Below are 20,247 nucleotides of genomic sequence, written 5' to 3' on the forward strand. Positions count from 1 at the left end.
TCCTCTATACAAAGAACAGTTACTTCAACATTCAGATTCATTTACAACTCTTCAACAATGCAAAATACACGAAACACCGCAACCATCAATGCACACTGTTCATTCTTTCTAAAACTGAAAATCAACATATAGAAACTATTTTTTCACAGGAAACAGATAAACTTTTATTACCTCAAGCAAAGAAAAATACATAATTTTATTACAAGTACTGCATTTGAATCACTTAGCCACGAAAATTTCACTACCAGTTTGTAGCGTGACATGGTCAAAGTCTTCCGGAAAAACTCAATTTTCATCATCATCAAGAAACTAAGCAAAATTGTGTTTTGCAACGGTATGGCTTCAATCTCTGCCCGCTACTCTAAACTGGAGCTGGACCTCTGTGTGTACTCTGCAACAAGTTGTGCAAAAGATGATGACTTGTTCTCTAGCAACTTTGTTGGAGAATCGTATTCCTCGATAATCCCTAGACCAAAATATTCAAAAATTTTTTAAAAAAAAGGCCAAGGAATTTATTTGGAACATATCATAGATTACATAACAATCCTAACCATGACTCAGAAGCAGAACCATGTCACTATCAATAACAGAAGTTATCCGATGTGCGATGGTTATGACCGTGCAGTCAGAAAAGTGTTGTCGAAGAGTTTGCTGAATCAGATTATCGGTAGCTGTGTCAACAGATGCTGTAGCTTCATCAAGCACCAATACTTTACTTTTCTTGAGTAGCACACGCCCAAGACAAACCAGCTGCCTCTGGCCCATACTCCAGTTCTCTCCATTTTCGGTAACTGCATCATCCATTTGAATATAGACAACTAAATTTCTACCATAACTAAGTATAAAAATTTTACTTGGGAAAATTCAAGTGAAGAGAAGAAAAGACAGACCTCTTGAATCTAGCTTTCCTTCTTTGTTTCTAACTTCATCCCCAAGTTGGCACTTATCCAAAGCCTAGAAAGAAAAATTTATAGTTATTTTAGCAATTAGCAAATGCATCCCAATCTTCAACAATTGAGTCTAAAAACACAGCATGATAGATTTAGGAATAAACATGGTTATCATAGCTTCTTTCTGAAATCAAATTAATATGAACCCACCTCCCAAATTTCCTCATCTTTGTATTCTTCAAGAGGGTCCAGATTGTTACGTACTGTCCCTTCAAACATGGTTGGATCCTGAGGAATGATGCTCAGTCTTGATCGCAAATCATGCAGTCCAATTGATGAGATATTGATGCCATCTATCACAATTTCACCAGCTGTAGGTTCAACAATCCGGAACAATGTCTGAATGAGAGTTGATTTACCACTGCCAGTTCTCCCTACAATGCCAGTTTTCATCCCTCCTGGGAAAGTGCATGTGAGACCTCGCAACACAAGTGGCAAGTGTGGAGCATAACGGACCTATGGCACAACCATAATCATTGATTATGAAAGCATCATAAAAGGATAAGAGATGTAATCATATAGAACAAGCAAATATACCTGTAGATTAAGAATGTCAACTTCTCCATGTGTTGGCCAGGAACAGTCAGGCTGACTCTCTTCTATCACAAGCGGGGGCTCACTCGAAATGCACGTATACTGAAGTATTCTCTCAACCGATATAATCTTGTTCTCTAAATTGCAAAGGTTCCATATTACCCAAGCTTGTAACATATTTAGGTTGAGTCCATATGTGACAGCCAAACCCGCAATTGCTAGAGGGTAAAAAGACCACAACTTTTAACTCTCTTTCATTATTCACTCTCAATAGCAATAAGGAATAGTAAGTGGTTAACCACGTACCTGGTTCAATTACTCCCTTTGGGATAGAGATTAATAAAACCAAAGAGAAGGCAAATGTGAGAGAAGACAACATATCCAGGCGGAAGCAAAGCCATTCCATTGCACCAGCAATATGGAATTTGGGCCGAGAATATCCATCTACCAGCTTCATATTTGTGTCTCGAAACCTTGATTCTTGATCAAAGCTCCTGATAGTTGTTGAACCCGAAATTGTTTCAGAAAAATGTTGTATCACTGGTGCTTTGCATACTCCAACCAACCGTGAAAGTTCTCGTGCTGAAGGTATGTAATATTGCTGGATAATTGTAAAAACATGAGAAATCTTCTTTCCAGGAAAAGGAAACTAAAATCAAGATATTGAATATTGGAATGAGTGGGGGACAGAATATAATACATCAATTAACATTTCCTTGCTAAGTTCGATGAGAAAACACAATTTATAACCAGATACGCAATCCCCCAATAGGTGCAAAACAAAGACAGCAATTCTAATTCTTGACTGCTATATACTTTAAAATCTTTATTTAGATATGCTATGAATACTGCTGCAGTCCTATGGTAAAAGCTATTGTTGGAGAGAGAATTTCAGAATTCATTTATGCTGATATGTCAGAGTCATTCACTGCTTAAGGGCCATCATACTTAGTTATCCAAAATATGCAACATTATAGCATCACCAAAAGGCTCTTCCAATGAAAGTTTACTTATTATTTGAAAAGCCACAGAAGCAAAAAGCATTTCAAAAGGCTCTCCAAATAAGATTCTTTCAATGAGATTATTCTTCTCTCTCTTCAATATGCAACATTAGAGCATCACCAAAAATCTCTTCAAATGAGATTTTACTTATTATTTGAAGAGTAGCATAAGCAAAAAGTATTTCAAAAGGCTTTCAAATAAAAGTCTTCAAATAAGATTGTCCTTCTCTCTTCAATACTGAAGAGAGAAAAAGACAATCTCATTTGAAGAATCTCATTTGGAGAGCCTTTTGGAGCCTTCAATTTAGTATTATATTATTTTTTATCTTCTCATTCTTGAAAGGAGAGATGTGTTATAATTGTTATTATTTTGGTGGAAAAAAATTTGATCAAATAAAATGAACATATTTTTATTTGAAGAGCCTTTTGGGAGATGGCTAATTTTTTCACGCTTCTATCTACCACATGGGTAAGCAAATAAGTATTTGAAGAGCTAAATTAGAAGAGTCTTTCAGTGATTCTCTTAGACTGTGAAAGCATGTTTAATAGAAGCCTTAGGTGATTTGGATAACATAAGAATGGGCCAATAAAGGTACATTCTTAATCAAGAGACCCATTTCACATTGATAGACTTAAAAAAAAAAAAAATCTCATGGCCCAATTATTATCACAGCATTCTCTACCATAGAATTCAGCCTTCGGGGCCAACCAGATGGCTTCTTTGAGGAAGCAGCGCAAAGGAGCTCAAGGGCTTGTTAAGAAAGGCGGCAAGGGCCGACAAAGGGGGGGAAATAAAAAGTGTTGTCTGGTTCCACCTGAGCAATGGCTTAATAAAGGTACATTCTTAATCAAGAGATCAATCTCACATTGATAGACTTAAAAAACCATCTTGTAGAGGACAATAATCAGCACAATTTTTATGAAATATGCAGTAAGCTCACTGGCAACGCAAAAAAGTTTAGGTTTTCCAACTACTTGTCATCTTGAGCAATCAGCATTTGATGCACAACCTAGAACATCTAACGCTTGCAAAAGTTGAAAATAAAAATTAGAAAAACGAAGAGATAAGAGTTGAAAGATTACCTGATACCAGATGCTGACAGCAATCACAGGGATGAAAACTATAAAAACCTGCCATGCAGCCTGAGACATCACCGCGATGATTCCCAGAAGCTGGATCATTGAGAAGGCAAAAGCCCCAACTTGAGATGCAATGTTCAAGTCAACGGCACTTTGGTCAGTAGAAGCCTATGAAAGAAAGCAGATTAAATAAGCAATTACTTTTACTTGCCTTATTTTGGTTCTCAGAAAAACTAATCGACAAAAATGAAGTGCACTAGATTTGAACAGACGCTAACTTACCCTGTTTAGAAGTCGTCCACTAGGTGTTGCATCAAAGAAGGACATAGGAGCACGGAATAAACAAAAGTGCATTTTATTAAAGAGCAGAGTAGCTGTTTTGAATCCAGCAGTTGCAAGAAGTGTAGATCTTGCAAGGATGCAAAAAGAACTTCCAAGGGCCAAAGCTACATAGACAATTATCAGTGTGGAGCTCCCGACCGCGGGTTTTACATCCTCTGACACTGGGGTTGCCCAAGCCATCCAATAATTGCTGCCAATTTGAAGGATCTGAAAGAGAATCTGAGCCAACAATATAAAGGGTACAAGCGCTCCTCTATATGCTGTTGTAATATATTGCCAGTACACTGAGAAACCAACTCTCCCCTTCTCCCTCTCTTCTTCCTGAACAAGCTGCCCTTTTGGTCCTGCTACTTCGTCTACTTTATCAGTCTGAATATCTTCATTTCCTTCTTTCATGGTAACCCCATTAGTAGTATCCATACCACCATTTTCTTTATTCATACTTATCCTTTCAGAAACAGGTCCTCCCTCAATGGAATCAAGTGCTGATAAAGCTTGCTGATGTGCGCCCACAAGAACCATAAAGTCAGTACCTGAGTTTAGGATGTCATTGTACTTTCCAGCTTGCGTAATCTTTCCATCTTTCATAACCTAAAAACAAGGTTTTGTTTATTGTTAAGGGATGTATAAACAAGGGATATGCAATCCAACAGATAAAGAAATGCAATGTAATTGCTCACCAAGATAAGGTCCGCAGCAGGCAAGAACTCCACTTGATGAGTAACATAAATCACCGTCTTGGATCTTAAGAGGCCCAACAAAACTTCCTACCAAACAAATATTATGAAAAAATAAGTCACAAATTCTAAGTTTTCATTAGGAAGAAGATGATAACATCGGAGTGAGTAGTGGTACTTGAATACAAGAGTCCACCCTCATGAGTGGCATACCTCCAGTTCCAAATATACCAGGAAAAGAAAAAGCAGGAAGTCCAAAAGTAAAAGCACAAGAGAGAGGAATAGATTTCACCTTAAAGAGGTGAGACCCAGTATGCGCATCAACAGCACTAAAAGGATCGTCAAACAGATAGATATCAGCATCTTGGTAGAGAGCGCGAGCAATCTGTATTCTTTGCTTCTGTCCTCCACTTAAATTAATTCCCCTCTCGCCTATAACTGTCTGATCACCAAATGACAGGATTTCCAGATCCTTTTTCAGGGAACATGCTTCAAGCACTCTGTCATACTTTTCTCTGTCCATCGGCTTACCGAACAAAATGTTATCTTCAATATTGCCACTCTGTATCCAAGGTGACTGAGCAACATAGGCCTTTGTACCGCACAACTTCAGGGCACCGGATATCTTGGGTACTTCTCCCAAAATACAAGAAAGTAAGCTTGATTTCCCAGAGCCAACAGTACCACAAACTGCAACCCTCATGCCGTGAAACACTTTCAAGTTTATGTCTCTCAATGTTGGATTATTGGAAGAAATATCCCAGGCAAAATTCCCATCAACTATCTCAATAGCTGTTTCAGAGCTACCTCTGGGATGCTTCTCTACAACATCAGACTGCAAGTCATCAAGACATAGGAAAGATGCAATTCTGTCAAGGGAAACCTTGGTCTGAATTATCATTGAAATTGTGTCAGGAAGATTATATATAGGCTCTTGAAGAATCCTGAATGTTGCAAGAGCGGATAAGATCTTCCCTGACTCAAGGGGGATTCCCAAAAGCATACAAGCACCAAAGGTGGCAACAGACACAAAAGTGGGGGCACCCCAAAAGACAAAACTGGTCATCGCCCCAGTGTAAAGAAATTTTTTCAACCATCCAGCCTCAATCTTTCTGAGCTCAATAATCTTGGACAAAAACTTCATTTCCCAGCCCTGAAGCTTGAGGATTCTCATGTTCCTTAAAATCTCGGAAGTGACCTTCATTCTTTTATCTTTTGATCCCATCAACTTATCTTGAAAATTCTCTTGCAGTCTACCCAAAGGAAAGTTCGTTAACATAATTAATACTGTAGCAAAAAGTGCCGCAATTGATGCTAGCCCAAGATTTTTATACAAGATCAAAAGGGCTAAGGAAACCTGCAAGATGACCAACCACGGATCATGCATATACCAACCAAAGTCACCAATCCTTTCAGCATCAACGGTCATGAAATTAATGATTTCCCCACTAGTGTAGCTCTGCTTCGCTTGGCATGAAAGGGTCAAACCCTTATTGTAGACCATTGAAACAAGTACCGAGCGCATCTTAATTCCAGCCACCTGCAGCCGAAACATCCAGTGTCTCTGGGCAAGGCACTCCACAATCTTTGCTACAAAGAAGGTGGATACCAGAACATATCCCTCATTTTTGAACTCTCGTTCCCCATTGAGATATTGAACGAATGTGTCAATTAGATATGGACCAACATAGTTGGCCAATGTGTATAAAAGCGCTAAGATTGCGGTAAATACAATCTCTTTCCAAGCAGAGAAGAACAATGCCTTCGTCAACTTGAATGCAGTCACTTTATTCCCCTCAACCCTATTTGCCTCAAGCTTATTCCTAAAAATTGGAAAGCACCCAACTACACTATCGCCACTATCTAGTTGAGGAACATCCTCAAGGTCCAAAGTTTTCTTATTCCCAAGGGAAATCAGAGAACCCATCCAAGAGAAAGTAAGAACACTAAATAAACTAGCATTTGAATAAGGAGTGACGTTATCAGTCCCTCTGGACTTGATTGATGACACTTCACCATTACCTATACTAGAATCACCATCCAAAAGGGTTTCTTGAAGAAGAAGGGTATCTTCACCCTTGTCTCTCTTCAAAAATCCCACATAACAGAAAACGAATCCACTAATAACGGAGACTACATCAGATACTAAATAATGAACTGATAAAGACACATGCTGTGCGTACAGAACAATATCACTGACAAGACAGTAACAAGAAAGACATAAATAAAAACCCCACCAAAGTCTCAATAAAAGTGGGAATCTCTGTTGACCTGAATTAAAGAACTGGGAATGCAAATAAACACAAATTGCTCCCCAACCAAGTGTTCTAAGCACTAAATCAGCTAAAGTAACCAGTTTATCACCAGACCAGTCATTTCCAAACCAAGAAAAGTAATCTAACAAACACAAAACAAGGTTGAACACTGAAACAGCAAAACAACAAAACAGAATCAGCTTATGCCTCAAAACCGATTTCTTCTTAAACCTCTCCTTATACCCTTCACTATCACTAACCCCAACTCTCAACTTTTTCCAAACCCAGGAGACAAACAACCCAAGTAACAAAACTAAGTGCAAGGAACCAGAAATCCCGCGAAGGAAAGCTGGTTTAAGAAGAAATTCAGTACCTGGATACATTTTTGGAGGGCTTATTCAAGTAGTCCAGTGTATGCACGGGGAGTTAGTGGCACTTGGTTTTGTGTGTGCGGGTGCATATATATATATATATATATATATATAAGAATAGAAGGCAGAATGATGAATGAGAAAGAATAAAAGGAAAATGACAAATGAGAAAAAACAAAGATTGATTTCTTGGGGAAGAGTTAACGTGGAGGGTAAGAATGGAGAGGCGGAGAGAACAAAGGACACGTTTCTTGAGCCAAATACAGAAAAAACAAGGAAATGATAGGCTGTATCTCTGAGAAAACCTGATTGAATGGACACAGAAGATTTCAATCTACTGAAATTATATTTATTTATTTTCACGAGTATATTCCCCGATCAATAAACACCAACAATAAATGATTTATTTTCACAAGTATATTCCCGATCAATAAACACCAACAATAAATTAGTTTAATGGGAGTTGTCAAGTCAATGAGGTCTCCGCCCCACACCCCAATTCAAGGGGCTCCCCGACTTGGTCGAGCAATTATTTAGTCTTTTTTTTGAATTGATCATATGTGTTTATATTCTGGTCGGACTGTATTCTATATATATATATATTCAAACTCTTAATTATGTTTAAACAGATTTTAAAAATCAATGATCTTTTTTTAATTGGTTTAATTGTAAGCTCCATGGAATCTAGAGATGGTAAAATTTTATGTATGAGTCATCAAATTTAACACGATTATTAAATAGATTGGGTCCGAATTAACATAATTTTTTTTTCTATGTTGAGTTAGGATTAAAGTTCTTGACCCATTTACTAAATCAATGAAACAATTATATTTTTTATTCTAAATTAATTTGTAAGTTTTTGTTATCAAAATTAAAAAATTAGACATGATTCTCTATTTTTTTTTAAGGATTAACATATATACAATATTTCATTTATAAAATTTTATTTAGATTTAGAACTCCAATAGTATAAATATGTAAAATGTTAGTAGACATATATATTTTATAATATTGATATATAATATTATTTATATATATATAATTAAAACTTCAATAATATAAAATGTGTAATATTTTAGTAGATATATATATATATATAATATTTAAATTTTGTTAAACTTGTAGATATTAAATGGGTTATTAGGTAATTTGTTTATTCTTAGTATTGGATTTAGGTCTCAAAATTTTAACAAAATTATTAAATGGATCATGTTTGTATCGGCCTAAATTTGATATAATACGAAATTGACACGATATAAATACAACCGGATGATCCATTTTGTTAACTTTAATGAAATCACCCTTGAGATAATTTTTTTTTTTTAAATTGGAGCCATACTATACTATAAAAGAAAAAGTAAAAGCATTAAAAATTTGTTTTTTGGATAATTACAGTACAAAGTACGAAGACTTTTTGTTTCCCAAAATGCGCTTCCCGTCATTCATTAAAAAAAAAAAAAAATGAGCTTTTTATAAAGTGGAAAAGAGGAAACAGAAGCCAGTCAACATTACGAGGCAAACAACCCCCCAAAGTCCAACTTTTATATCTTTATTATGTAATTTGGCGGGTCTTGCTGAGTTCAGAAATTGTACGTCACAGAAACTGAAGTGACAAGTTAGCAAATAAGGCATGCCACGTATTATCGGGGTGTAAAGAAAAACAACAGAGTTTGGGCGTTAATTTCAAATAAACCCCCATTATTATCATTAATCATCAGTATCCCGAACTTTAACACAAGTTCATCAATCCACCGCCAAATTCTTGTCCGATACGGTTAAGTTAAACTGCTGACCATTGTTGACCAACGCAAAGACACTATTGCCCTTAATTAAATATTAGGTCAATGTAAGAAAATAACAAATTTATTTTTCAAGAAAACAAAGATTTGAAGTAAATAGATAGAAATTCATTCTTGAAAAAAAAAACTAAAATTTATGCAAATTAATAGTATAATTAAGAAAAAGTTATATTTTATTTTACGAAAAAATGATAATAAATTTCACTGCATACTCAAATAAATCGACTACTATTCAACTCCCAGTAATTCAAAAGTTCATTACTTTACCTCCACGTAATTAGTTTTTTAATTACCTTAAATTGTTAATAATAATTGATTGATGATTGTACATATATGCCATCAATGTCATTAAAATATCAATAAAAAGACAATATAACCTTTAGTGAATTTTTTTATTAGATTGATTTTGCAAGAGAATAACATATTTATTTACACTATTATTACATGAGTAATATTATATTTATAAACTCTTGTACATACTAATATGACATTATATGATTAGTTGAATAAAAATATCAAATAATAAAAATATATCTTGTTGGCTAAGTGATGTTTTCTTTCAATTATTCGAGTGATGCCATATTAGTTTATATAAGATAGCTTGTAGAAAAGAGTTTGTAGCTGTGTCACTATTCTATATATATTTCAAACACCAAATAATTAAAAGAATGATGGGGCTATTTGAACCCCTCGGTTCCTCTCTAAATCTATTTTCTTGATAAATTCACAACTTATTTGAACCCCTCAAGTTTCTCTCTAAATTAGTTTAAAATTATTTATTTAGTCTCTATAACTTGAGAATTCCAAAAATAGATCTTAATAGAATTTTTGTACATTAATATTTTTCTAATTGTTCTTGATTTGATTTAACGAAGAGACTTAACTTTTGTTAAATTGAAGAATGTTTGCATCACGCAAAGATAAATTTCAATTAACCATATTCAATTAAATCATTTTTGAACCATCAAATCGGTTTTTTGGGTTGTGATTTGTGCTAAATATTCTTCTTTTTTTTTTAGAAAGGAGAAGAAGAAACTTGTGTGTTCTTAAATATCTCTTCAAAAGGTTGCAAAGGATCAACAAGTGTTTCTTTTTATTTTACATAAACTCTACGAGATAAAAAATTAAGAGGTAATTCCATCTTGTATTATTGATATACCATGCATGTAGAGCCAAGAAAATATATTTACCTATAAACTTGAATTTGATTGCTCTAACCAACTTTTATATTTTAATACAAACTAAAAAGTTCACACTATGAAGCAATATTAATACTAGCATGTCTCTATAAGTAATTCTATCAAAAGATATTTTAGTTAAAAAAAAAGTTTGAATATAAAATAAACTAGTTGGTCAGTATACAACCTAAATTTATTTTTGATTTTTTAAAAAAAAAGGGTCTGGTTGCTAAATTTTTAAAATATTCGTATATTTTATTGTAAAGATTTATAAGAGCTATTTTGCGTAATCAAATTAATTTAATTGTGAGGCATCATGGTCTTTTAATTCTAATAGTAGAAAAGCTGGTCGGTTGGCTGTGTATACATCAAAAACGAATGGGTGGGTACTGACATTTGTCAGAACATTTGGGGGAGTCGATGGAAATGAACCCTCCTTTGTGTTAAAGACCAGTTGCCCACAATTGATTTCTGTTCCGGCCGTTAATCCCAACCGTCCAGTTTCAGTCTTTAAATCCAACGAATCAAAATGCATGTCTATTGGTCACAGATTAATGGAACTTAGCCGCGGCTATAATTTGGTTCCCCATCAATCAATAAAAACAAAAAAACTGCCGACGTGTCGGTTGCCACGTTTGACTTGAGTTCGATATGTGTGCGGGGCAAGGAAAATGAGGAAGCTTTAATTTATTGGGCGTTTTCCCGGAAGCCAAACAAGGAAAATAACTTTTATGGGATCCTGAGGATTCCCAGTTTTCCACTTCAAGATTTTATTTGGAATTTTCCGAGAAAATTTGTCGCCGTGATTAGTGAGTGCCTAAGGTCCACAGAGTGAAAGCTTGAGGCACACGCAATGAGGTTTTTGCAAGTGTTACTGGCATGAAATGGACTCATTTTGATGTTAATTATTTCCCCTAATACAATTGATGCAGTTTTCCGAACACGTGTTTGACCAATTTGGCGAAAGTGTTACCTCATTTCCATCCGAACGTGTTTAACAACCATTCATTGACTTCTAGTTTCTAAGAACAATTCACATGAGGCAAATGAATGGTTGTTATAAGTCACTAACAGTGATGAAGTGATTTTGTCTTTCAAATAAATACGTTCACAAGAAACATTTTTTTTTTCTCTTTTCTCTTTTAAATAATTAAATATATAGTTAACAGATAAAAATAACAAAATATAAAATTTTATATAAATTGACTTAACGTATATAAATTGTCACATGTCTTTAATTCTTTTAAGTTTTATTTCTTTTGCAAATTACACGTGTAACGTGATAATGGTATGACATTTTTCAAAAGAAAAATACTAAAAAAAAAAAAGATGAGAGAAAGTGTGTCGAAAATAGAAAGAAATAGTGGATTGGGTAGAATGAGAGTAAAATTCTCTCATCTTTATCTCTCTTTATCATTACTCTTTTGATTATCTCTCTTTATGATTACTCTTTTGATTTTTGATCTAAATGATTGGTTCATTTTTTCCAAATTTTATTACTTTCATGCATTTGCTGCTTTTTCCATTGTCCACTTGCTTTTAGTTTTTCTTCTTCCTGTTCTTTTCCCCACCTGTTATGATTTATCTTTATTTTTCGAATAAGGGGCAAAAAATAAACCGAAGGCATTTTGTTTTATTATGATTTAATCATTTTGATTTTTGATCTAAATGATTGATTCATTTTTTCCAAACTTTATACTTTCATGCATTTGCTTTTCCATTGTCCACCTGCTTTTAGTTTTTTGTTCCTTTCCTTCTTCCCACACTTGGTATGATTTATCTTTCTTTTTCAAATGATAAAAAGAAAAAAGAAAGAAAGATTAAAACATTTTATTTCATTATGATTTAATTTTTTAAATATTGATTCAATATAAGGGTTTCATGACCTCTCATGTATTTCAAGTACCATCATTCTCTTTTATGTTGAGTAACCACTTTCAAGTTATAGTAAGTTAAGTGCCTCAATATAAACTAACGTAAATTGGGTTTCATGAATTTCATTTTCTAAGAAACTTACAACTACCAAAGACAATTTTGGGAATCAATTTGAAATTCTAGAATCTCTTCATAATGCAGATGTGAGACGTCACGGCCCTAAATTACCAAACAAAAAAAGGCGATCGCACCCAAGTAAAAATTATTATTGAAATCTGATTTAATTAATTTAAGGTAATTTCAGCTGTTACTTATAAAATTAGTCCTAAATATCTGAAGAGTTTGCACGACACATTGAAATTTTAATTACATATTCGATTTATGAATCTCCCTAAATTACATGCATGTAACTTAACATTAGCCTCGATTTATTTATATCGAACTTTCTTGAGCAACATTTATCGGGAAAAAGAAATATGGAAAGGAGGAAATCAGAACTCTTCTTGGAATGTGCAATGCTTTTGTCGGAGAATACAATATTTTGTTCAACCGTAGCATCTATTTCTACTGCAAATTTTGGAATTTCTTGGAATCCAAACAAGATTTATTGAGCGATGAGCCTGCGATTGGCATTGCCTCCCACGTTACGAATTCTGAACAGTGAAGTCATTCATTAAGATTTAAGAGACAGAGCAGCTATTGCGGGTGTGGATTTTGAAATATTCAAAAAGATAAGAGATATGAAATATTATTTACGATTAGCACCTCGATAATGAATAATTAATCTTCATATATGATAATGAATGCTAAACGGCACATCATTTCAATATATATATATATTCCGGCTTCACATGTAGAGTATTATTGAAAATGTAAAAGGCTAATCATTTATTTTTTAAAGTAATTTATTAATTTTTTTTTAAACATGATAAACAATCCCTTGGATATTAGGATAGAGTGATGCTAAACTTTTCAACGAATATTTTAACTTTTACAATCTTAAATAAAGTGACATTTGTTTATTGGCTGAAGGGATTAAGCACTAAATAGCTCTAAACTTGCAATACTTTTGCGGATGTTACCGGAAACTGCAATACGGTGGAAGGCAAATCTGTTCCTGTCTTAAGAATGAACAAGGCAGGAGGGGCAGAGAGCCTCCGAACAAAAATTTATTGTCTTGGATTTTCAGAGCCTCTTTCGGTGACCACTGGTGAATGAAATGCTTCTCCTATTGTAAACATTTGATCTGCAGTTGGAATATAACGTCAGAGTCAGAAATCAAGCAGTGCACACAATCTGTAATGACACATGCCTAGAAAGCAATGACAATATCAAAGTCAAAACGAGCCTGAAACTCAAGTTTCTTAGTCGTCAAGCAACTTAACTCGGCTCAATTTCGTTTGTTAAGCTATGGCCTTCAATTCCCAGCTAAACTGGAACTGGACCTCTGGGTGTACTCTGCAACAAGTTGTGAGAAAGAGGATGACTTGTTCTCTAGCAACTTTCTTGGGGAATCATATTCCTCGATGAGTCCTACAAGAATATATTTTTAAAATGTTATTTATATTCGATGATAAGCAGGCTATAAAAGGAATTGGACATACTGACCATGACTGAGAAGCAGAACCATATCACTGTCAATAACAGACGTTATCCGATGAGCAATGGTTATGACTGTGCAGTCAGAGAAGTGCTGCCGGAGACTTTGTTGGATCAGATTATCAGTAGCAGTGTCAACAGATGCTGTAGCTTCATCAAGCATCAAGATTTTTCTTCTTTTCAGTAGCACACGGCCAAGACATACCAGCTGTCTCTGGCCCATGCTCCAGTTCTCTCCATTCTCAGTAACTGCAGCATCCACAAGACCATATATAAAGGAAATTCTGAGTCGCAACTAAAATTTGGAAAACTTCACTACAGCTCATACAATAGAATAGGAAAAAACACAGACCTTTTGAATCTAGTTTCCCTTCCTTCTTCCTAACTTCATCTCCAAGTTGGCATTTATCCAGAGCCTAAACCATTTCAAGAAATATTAGCATAATCTATCTTCCATCATCAATTGCAAGCCTGAAAACACTGCAAAAGCTTATTCCTACCTCCCATATTTGCTCATCCGTATATTCTTCAAGAGGGTCTACATTGCTTCGCACAGTCCCTTCAAACATGACAGGATCCTGGGGAATAATGCTTAGTCTTGTCCGCAAATCATGTAGTCCAATCAATGAGATATCGATGCCATCTATAAGAATCTGACCAGCAGCAGGTTCAACAATCCGGAACAGTGTTTGAATGAGAGTTGATTTACCACTGCCCGTCCTCCCTACAATACCAGTTTTCTTTCCCCCTGGGAAAGTACACGAGATACCTCGCAACACAAAGGGCATGTGTGGTGCATAGCGAACCTACATCATAACAGCAATCGTTGTTAACTCTAAGGGTATTTGGGATTTAGATCTTGGGCTTTTATTCCATAACTGTTTCAGAATGGAGAACTCATTATCAGTGGGTAGATTTTAAACATCACTAACAGCCAACTAAAAGTGGGTGTTTACCAAATACATTAGTTTGCGTGCTTTGAAAAATAAGCAAAAGCACAACAGAAACAAAAACATTCACAAAAGTTGTTAAGCAAGTAAAATGACCTGAAGATCACGCAGGTCAATCTTCCCATGTGATGGCCAAGAATGGTTGGGCCGACTTTCTTCTATTTCGAGCGGGGGCTCACTAGGAATACAAGTATACTGAAAAATTCTCTCAACTGATATAATCTTGTTCTCCATTTGGCAAGCAAGCCATATTAACATAGCTTGTAAGTTATTTAGGGTGAGTCCATATGTCACAGCTAGGCCAGCAATTGCTTCAGAAAAGGAAATGAGAAAAAAAAAAAGCTGTTTCATGCTCCTTTACTAATTATTTTTAGTTGCAAGAAGGATTATCAATGACACCATATGTGAACTACTAACCTGGATCAATAAATCCCTTCGGAATGGAGATTAAGAAAACCAAAGAGAAGGCAAATGTGATGTTAGACAACATATCCAGGCGCAAGCCTAGCCATTCCATGGCAGCAGCAACATGGAATGTTGGTCGAGAATATCCATCCATCAGTTCCATGTTTGTGTCTATAAACCTTGATTCTTGATCAAAGCTCCTGATAGTGGTTGACCCGGAAACAGTTTCTGCAAAATGCTGTATTAATGGAGCTTTGCATACTCCAACCAGCCGAGAAAGCTCCCGTGCTGAAGATATGTAATATTGCTGCATAAACTTGAAAAAGTAAGAAAACTTCTACCCCAAAATTGGTCTCTTATTCAATGAGAATGAGACTAAATGAAGAAAATATTTCGAAGAGGGACAGGTGGTTAGTGAGAACACAATGTATTGACACTTGCTTCTTTGAAAGTTCTATAACTTAAAGAAAGGCAGTACAGTGAGGACCAAGAAGATATCAAAGCTCGAAGTAACTCCATTTGACTGTCAACTAACAAATGTTGGTCTTAAAAGTGCAAAAGTTGATGTAAGAAACATCTATTATTCACATGGAAAACGATTAAACCTATGGAATAGAATACAAAAAGGCATCAAGTGATAATAGATATTAAATATTTAACCAGAATTTTGATGTGCCAATGTCATAATGTGGGCACAGCTTATAAAGAGTTGCCAAGAGCACAAGGATTACCTGATACCAGATGCAGGTAGCAATCACAGGGATAAAAACAATAAAAACCTGCCATGCAACCAGAGACATCACTCCAATCACTCCTAGAACCCGAATGATTGAGAATGCAAAGGACCCAATGAGAGCAGGAATGCTCAAATCAACAGCACTTTGGTCGGTAGATGCCTTGAAGAACAAAAGCAAATTGGTTAAGCAAATACTTCTAGGTATGGTTTTGGTTTTCACAAAACTTTTAAGACATTCCAATGTTGATTCCCTAATAAAGTTTATTAGACAAGAACGTACTCTGTTTATAATTCGACCACTGGGGGTTGCATCAAAGAAGGACATGGGGGCACGGAAGATGCAATAATGCATTTTATTAAAGAGCAGAGTGGCTGTTTTGTATCCAGCCGTTGCAAGAAGTGTGGATCTGGCAAGGATGCAAAAAGAACTTCCAAAAGCCAAAGCTACAAAAACAATTAATAGCATAGAGCCTGTAACTCTAGGTTTTATGTCCTTTGAAGCTGGAGTTGCCCAAGCGATCCAATAATTGCTGGCAATTTGAAGGATTTGAAAGAGCGTCTGTGCCAGCAATATGAAGGGCACAAGAACTCCTCCGTAAGCTGCAGTGATATATTTCCAGTACACTGAAAACTCAACTTTACCTTTCTCCCTCTCTTCTTCTTGAACAAGCTGCCTTTGCGGCTCTGCAACTTTATCTTCTCTATCATTCTGAACTTCTTTGTTTTCTACTTCCTTGACAACCCCATCAGTAGCACTTGTACCATCATTTTCTCCATTGGCAGATCCTTTTTCAGAAAGAGGCCTCCCCTCAATGGAATCAAGCGTTGATAAAGCTTGCTTATGTGCATCCACAAGTTCCATAAAATCAGTTCCAGAGTTTATAACATCAGTGTACTTTCCAGCTTGTGTAATCTTTCCATCTTTAATTACCTAAAATATAAGATATAAGGAGAGTTATGGGTTAATGAAGTGGGGAAACACATTCCAACATAAAAAGAGATGATACTTATATTGCTTACCAAGACTAGATCAGCAGCAGGTAAGAACTCCACTTGATGAGTAACATATAATACAGTCTTTGAATTCAAAAGGCCCAACAAAACTTCCTGCAAAATTATTGTACAAAGGTTACCAATGGTATTACATGGATGACTTATTACAACAATTAAAAACGAAGGACTCATACTCATGAATGACATAGCAAACTTTAAACATTCTACAGGGTAAAACTTCCAAGAAAATTGATAGCATTAGAAACAGAATAGATTATACTTTAAAGAGGTGAGATCCTGTATGAGCATCCACAGCACTAAACGGATCATCAAACAGATAGATATCAGCATCTTGGTAAAGAGCACGTGCAATCTGTATTCTTTGTTTCTGTCCTCCACTCAAATTGATCCCTCTCTCGCCTACAACTGTCTGATCACCAAATGACAGGATTTCCAAGTCCTTCTCCAGGGAACACGCATCAAGCACTGCGTTGTACCTTTCCCTGTCCATCTCCTTTCCAAATAAAATGTTATCTTCAATCTTGCCACTCTGTATCCAAGGCGACTGTGCCACATAGGCCTTTGTACCACACAACTTCAGGGTACCAGATATCTTGGGTACTTCTCCCAAAATACAAGAAAGCAAGCTTGATTTGCCAGAGCCAACAGTACCACAAACTGCAACCCTCATGCCGTGAAACACTTTCAAGTTTATGTCTTTCAATGTTGGATTATGTGAAGAAATATCCCATGAAAAATTCCCATCAGCTATCTCAATTGCTGTTTCAGAACTACCTCTTGGTTGCTTCTCAACAAGATCAGGCTGCAACTCATCAAGACAAAAGAAAGAGGCAATTCTTTGAAGTGAAACCTTTGTCTGAATTGTCATTGAAATTATGGCAGGCAGCTTATAAATTAGTATTTGAAGAAGCCTGAATGTTGCAATTGCAGATAATACCTTTCCTGACTCAAGTGGGACTTTCAGAAGTATACAAGTTCCAAATGTGATCACAGACACAAAAGTGGGAGCACACCAAAAGACAAAGGATGTTATGGAGGAAGTGTAAAGACATCTTTTCAGCCATCCACTCTCGCTCTTTCTGAGATCAATAGTCTTAGACAGAAACTTCAATTCCCATCCCTGAAGCTTGAGAATCCTCATGTTTCTTAAAATCTCCGAAGTTGCCTTCATTCTTTCATCTTTTGATTTCATCAACTCGTTCTGAAATTTCTCTTGCACTCTACTCAAAGGAACATTCACCAGCATAAAAATTACTGTTCCAAAAAATGCTGCAACCGATGCTATCCCAAGACTCTTGTACAAGATTAAAAAGGACAAAGCAACTTCCAAGAGAAATAACCACGGATCATGAATATACCAACTTAATTCAGCAACCCTCTCAGCATCGACAGTCATGAAATTTATGATTTCCCCGCTAGTATTGCCTTGCTTAGCCTGAGATGAAAGTTTCAGACTTTTATTGTAGATCATTGCAATAAGAGCTGCCCGCAACCTAATTCCAAGCTGCTCCAACCGGAAAACAAAGAATCTCTGGCAGAGGCACTCCACAAGCTTAGCAACGCAAAAAGCAGAAACCAAAGCATACCCCTCATTTTCAAAATCCCGCTTCCCAGAGAGATATTGAACTAAAGTATCAATGAGATAAGGGCCAACATAAGTGGCCAATGTGCACACAACGGCCACTAAAGCTGTAAGAAGAAAATCTTTCCAAACGGAGCGGAACATTGCTTTGATCAGCTTTAGTGAGGTGAGTCCACTTCCCAATCCAGCTTCAGTCTCAAGCTTATTCTTAAAAGTTGCAAAGACCCCAACCACACTATTACCACTATCTAATTGAGGCACATCCTCAAGGTCTAAAGTTTTCTTATTGCCAAGAGCAATTAGAGAATTTATCCAGGTGTAAGTAAGAACACTGAATAGACCAGCATTTGAATAAGGAGTCACAGTATCAGCTCCTCTGGACTTGATTGATGCTACCGTCCCTTCACTTTCACCAGAATCTACTTTCAAAAGGGGTTCTTGAAGGATAAGGGTATCTTCGCCCTCGTTTTTACTCATAAAACCCACAAAACATGGAAGCAATCCAGTGATAACAGATACAACATCAGATAGTAGAAACTGAATTGGTAAGTTTACTTGCTTTTGGTACAGGACAATGTCAACAATCAGACAGTAACAAGAAATAAAAACATAAAAGCCCCACCAAATTTTCAACAATATCGGGAGCTTTGGTTGCCTTAAATTAAGAAACACTGTACGCAAATAAACACAAATTGCACCCCAACCAAGTGTTCTAACCCCAAAATCGAAAAGGATCACAAGTTGATCATAAGACCTGCCATTTCCATACCAATAAAAGTAACTCAACAGACACAACACAAGACTAGACAGTGAAACAACAAAGCAACAAACCAAAGTCAGCTTATACCACAAAGCTTTCTTGTTCTTGAACCTCTCCTTGGACCCTCCACTATGATCACCTTCACCAACTTTCAGCTTCTTCCAAACCCACAATCCAAACAACCCAAGCAGCAAAAATAAGTGCAAAGAACCAGAAACCCCACGAAGGAAAGCTTGCTTAAGAAGAAAATCAGTCCCTGAATACATTTTTGAAGATGAAAAATGAGTGTGCTCTGAGGTTTTATAGGTAACACATTTATGAAGTTAATGGTACTTTTTTTTTTTTTTTTAACGTTATATATGAGAGGATTGAAGGCACAAATGAGAGAGAAAGAGATGGATTTCCAGGGGAAGAGTTGACGTGGAGACTTGGAATGGAGAGGCCGAGAGAACAGAGGATATTAACATGTGAGCGAGCAATACTGTTGTTTCCATGAGCCAAATACAGATAAAACAAGAAAACACTGCATCCGTCTTAACGCTTACTGTCAGAAAGCCATAGGGAGAGTACACAGAAGCTTCAGTTTACCATAAATGTGTCTCTACTTTATTTGTATGAATGAGTGTGACATCGTGTAAAATTGTAAGGACACATTTGATTGGATTTGCATTACATTTAAGTCCTTATTTGATGACATATTGATTGTCTCGTTTCAGTATGACTTTCTATTGGAATTTGCGAGGTAAAATTGTCGTAAGTGAATGCTAGCTAGCCGTTGGCCACAACCCAATAATTGCCATGAAATGAGTTCATTTTAATCAATTGATGAAATTTTTCCAAACCCGTGTTTGACCAACTTTGAGAAAGTGGCACCTCATTTCATCCCAATTTTCATTGGGACTTTTCAATAGATTATTATATGTTATGGTATTTATATATTTATGTGCAATTTTCATTGGAATTTTGTCAAATTATATTAATATTACAAAATCTCTAACCATATAAAAATTTCAACAATGATTTTAAAAATGCTAATTAAAATGTCCTTCCCTCATTTTTATGATGCTTTATTCAAAATTTAAACTAAGTATGATTCATTTTGTTCAATATATTTGAAAAATCGATACCCCATAAATTTG

The 20,247-nt window shown here is 35.7% G+C and overlaps 2 protein-coding genes across 4 annotated transcripts; both read right to left on the bottom strand.

Moving 5' to 3' along the window:
* Nucleotides 1-7,701, bottom strand: LOC18054882 (ABC transporter C family member 3). Of its 3 annotated transcripts, XM_006452485.2 has the most exons (10): nucleotides 4,877-7,692; nucleotides 4,588-4,674; nucleotides 3,848-4,498; nucleotides 3,569-3,733; nucleotides 1,791-2,085; nucleotides 1,488-1,702; nucleotides 1,101-1,406; nucleotides 891-954; nucleotides 552-791; nucleotides 1-466 (listed from the first exon to the last, which is right to left on the bottom strand). In XM_006452485.2, exons 1-10 carry the CDS (start codon nucleotides 7,220-7,222, stop codon nucleotides 357-359), a joined length of 4,479 nt encoding a protein of 1,492 aa, XP_006452548.2. In that variant the 5' UTR covers nucleotides 7,223-7,692; the 3' UTR covers nucleotides 1-356. The 3 variants fall into 3 exon arrangements, with proteins under 3 accessions (XP_006452548.2, XP_024048153.1, XP_024048154.1); XM_024192385.1 differs by lacking the exons at nucleotides 1-466; nucleotides 552-791; nucleotides 891-954; ... (1 more) ...; nucleotides 1,488-1,702; nucleotides 1,791-2,085 and adding an exon at nucleotides 3,146-3,311 and having other exon boundaries at nucleotides 4,877-7,701; XM_024192386.1 differs by lacking the exons at nucleotides 1-466; nucleotides 552-791; nucleotides 891-954; ... (1 more) ...; nucleotides 1,488-1,702; nucleotides 1,791-2,085 and adding an exon at nucleotides 3,172-3,300 and having other exon boundaries at nucleotides 4,877-7,701.
* Nucleotides 7,702-12,959: 5,258 nt separating this feature from the next.
* On the bottom strand, nucleotides 12,960-19,685 carry LOC18054883 (ABC transporter C family member 3). Its single transcript, XM_024177422.1, has 11 exons — nucleotides 17,026-19,685; nucleotides 16,773-16,859; nucleotides 16,033-16,683; nucleotides 15,748-15,912; nucleotides 15,029-15,323; nucleotides 14,708-14,922; nucleotides 14,162-14,467; nucleotides 14,014-14,077; nucleotides 13,671-13,910; nucleotides 13,448-13,595; nucleotides 12,960-13,308 (listed from the first exon to the last, which is right to left on the bottom strand). Exons 1-10 carry the CDS (start codon nucleotides 19,372-19,374, stop codon nucleotides 13,480-13,482), a joined length of 4,488 nt encoding a protein of 1,495 aa, XP_024033190.1. The 5' UTR covers nucleotides 19,375-19,685; the 3' UTR covers nucleotides 12,960-13,308; nucleotides 13,448-13,479.
* Between the last annotated feature and the right edge of the window lie 562 nt (nucleotides 19,686-20,247).

The sequence above is a fragment of the Citrus clementina genome, unplaced genomic scaffold (genome assembly GCF_000493195.1).
Source record: "Citrus clementina cultivar Clemenules unplaced genomic scaffold, Citrus_clementina_v1.0 scaffold_1, whole genome shotgun sequence".
NCBI lineage: Eukaryota > Viridiplantae > Streptophyta > Magnoliopsida > Sapindales > Rutaceae > Citrus > Citrus x clementina.

What these genes read in the sequence shown, in the direction of transcription:
- LOC18054882 (XM_006452485.2), bottom strand. Translation starts at nt 7,222, where the DNA reads ATGTATCCAGGTACTGAATTTCTTCTTAAACCAGCTTTCCTTCGCGGG. An exon ending in AAGATGAGGAAATTTGGGAG is followed by an intron (nt 955 to 1,100) that starts GTGGGTTCATAT and finishes TTTTCTTTCTAG; the next exon opens with GCTTTGGATAAGTGCCAACT. An exon ending in GGTTCTGCTTCTGAGTCATG is followed by an intron (nt 467 to 551) that starts GTTAGGATTGTT and finishes ATTTTGGTCTAG; the next exon opens with GGATTATCGAGGAATACGAT.
- LOC18054883 (XM_024177422.1), bottom strand. Translation starts at nt 19,374, where the DNA reads ATGTATTCAGGGACTGATTTTCTTCTTAAGCAAGCTTTCCTTCGTGGG. An exon ending in AGGGAAACTAGATTCAAAAG is followed by an intron (nt 13,911 to 14,013) that starts GTCTGTGTTTTT and finishes TGGATGCTGCAG; the next exon opens with TTACTGAGAATGGAGAGAAC. An exon ending in GGTTCTGCTTCTCAGTCATG is followed by an intron (nt 13,596 to 13,670) that starts GTCAGTATGTCC and finishes ATATTCTTGTAG; the next exon opens with GACTCATCGAGGAATATGAT.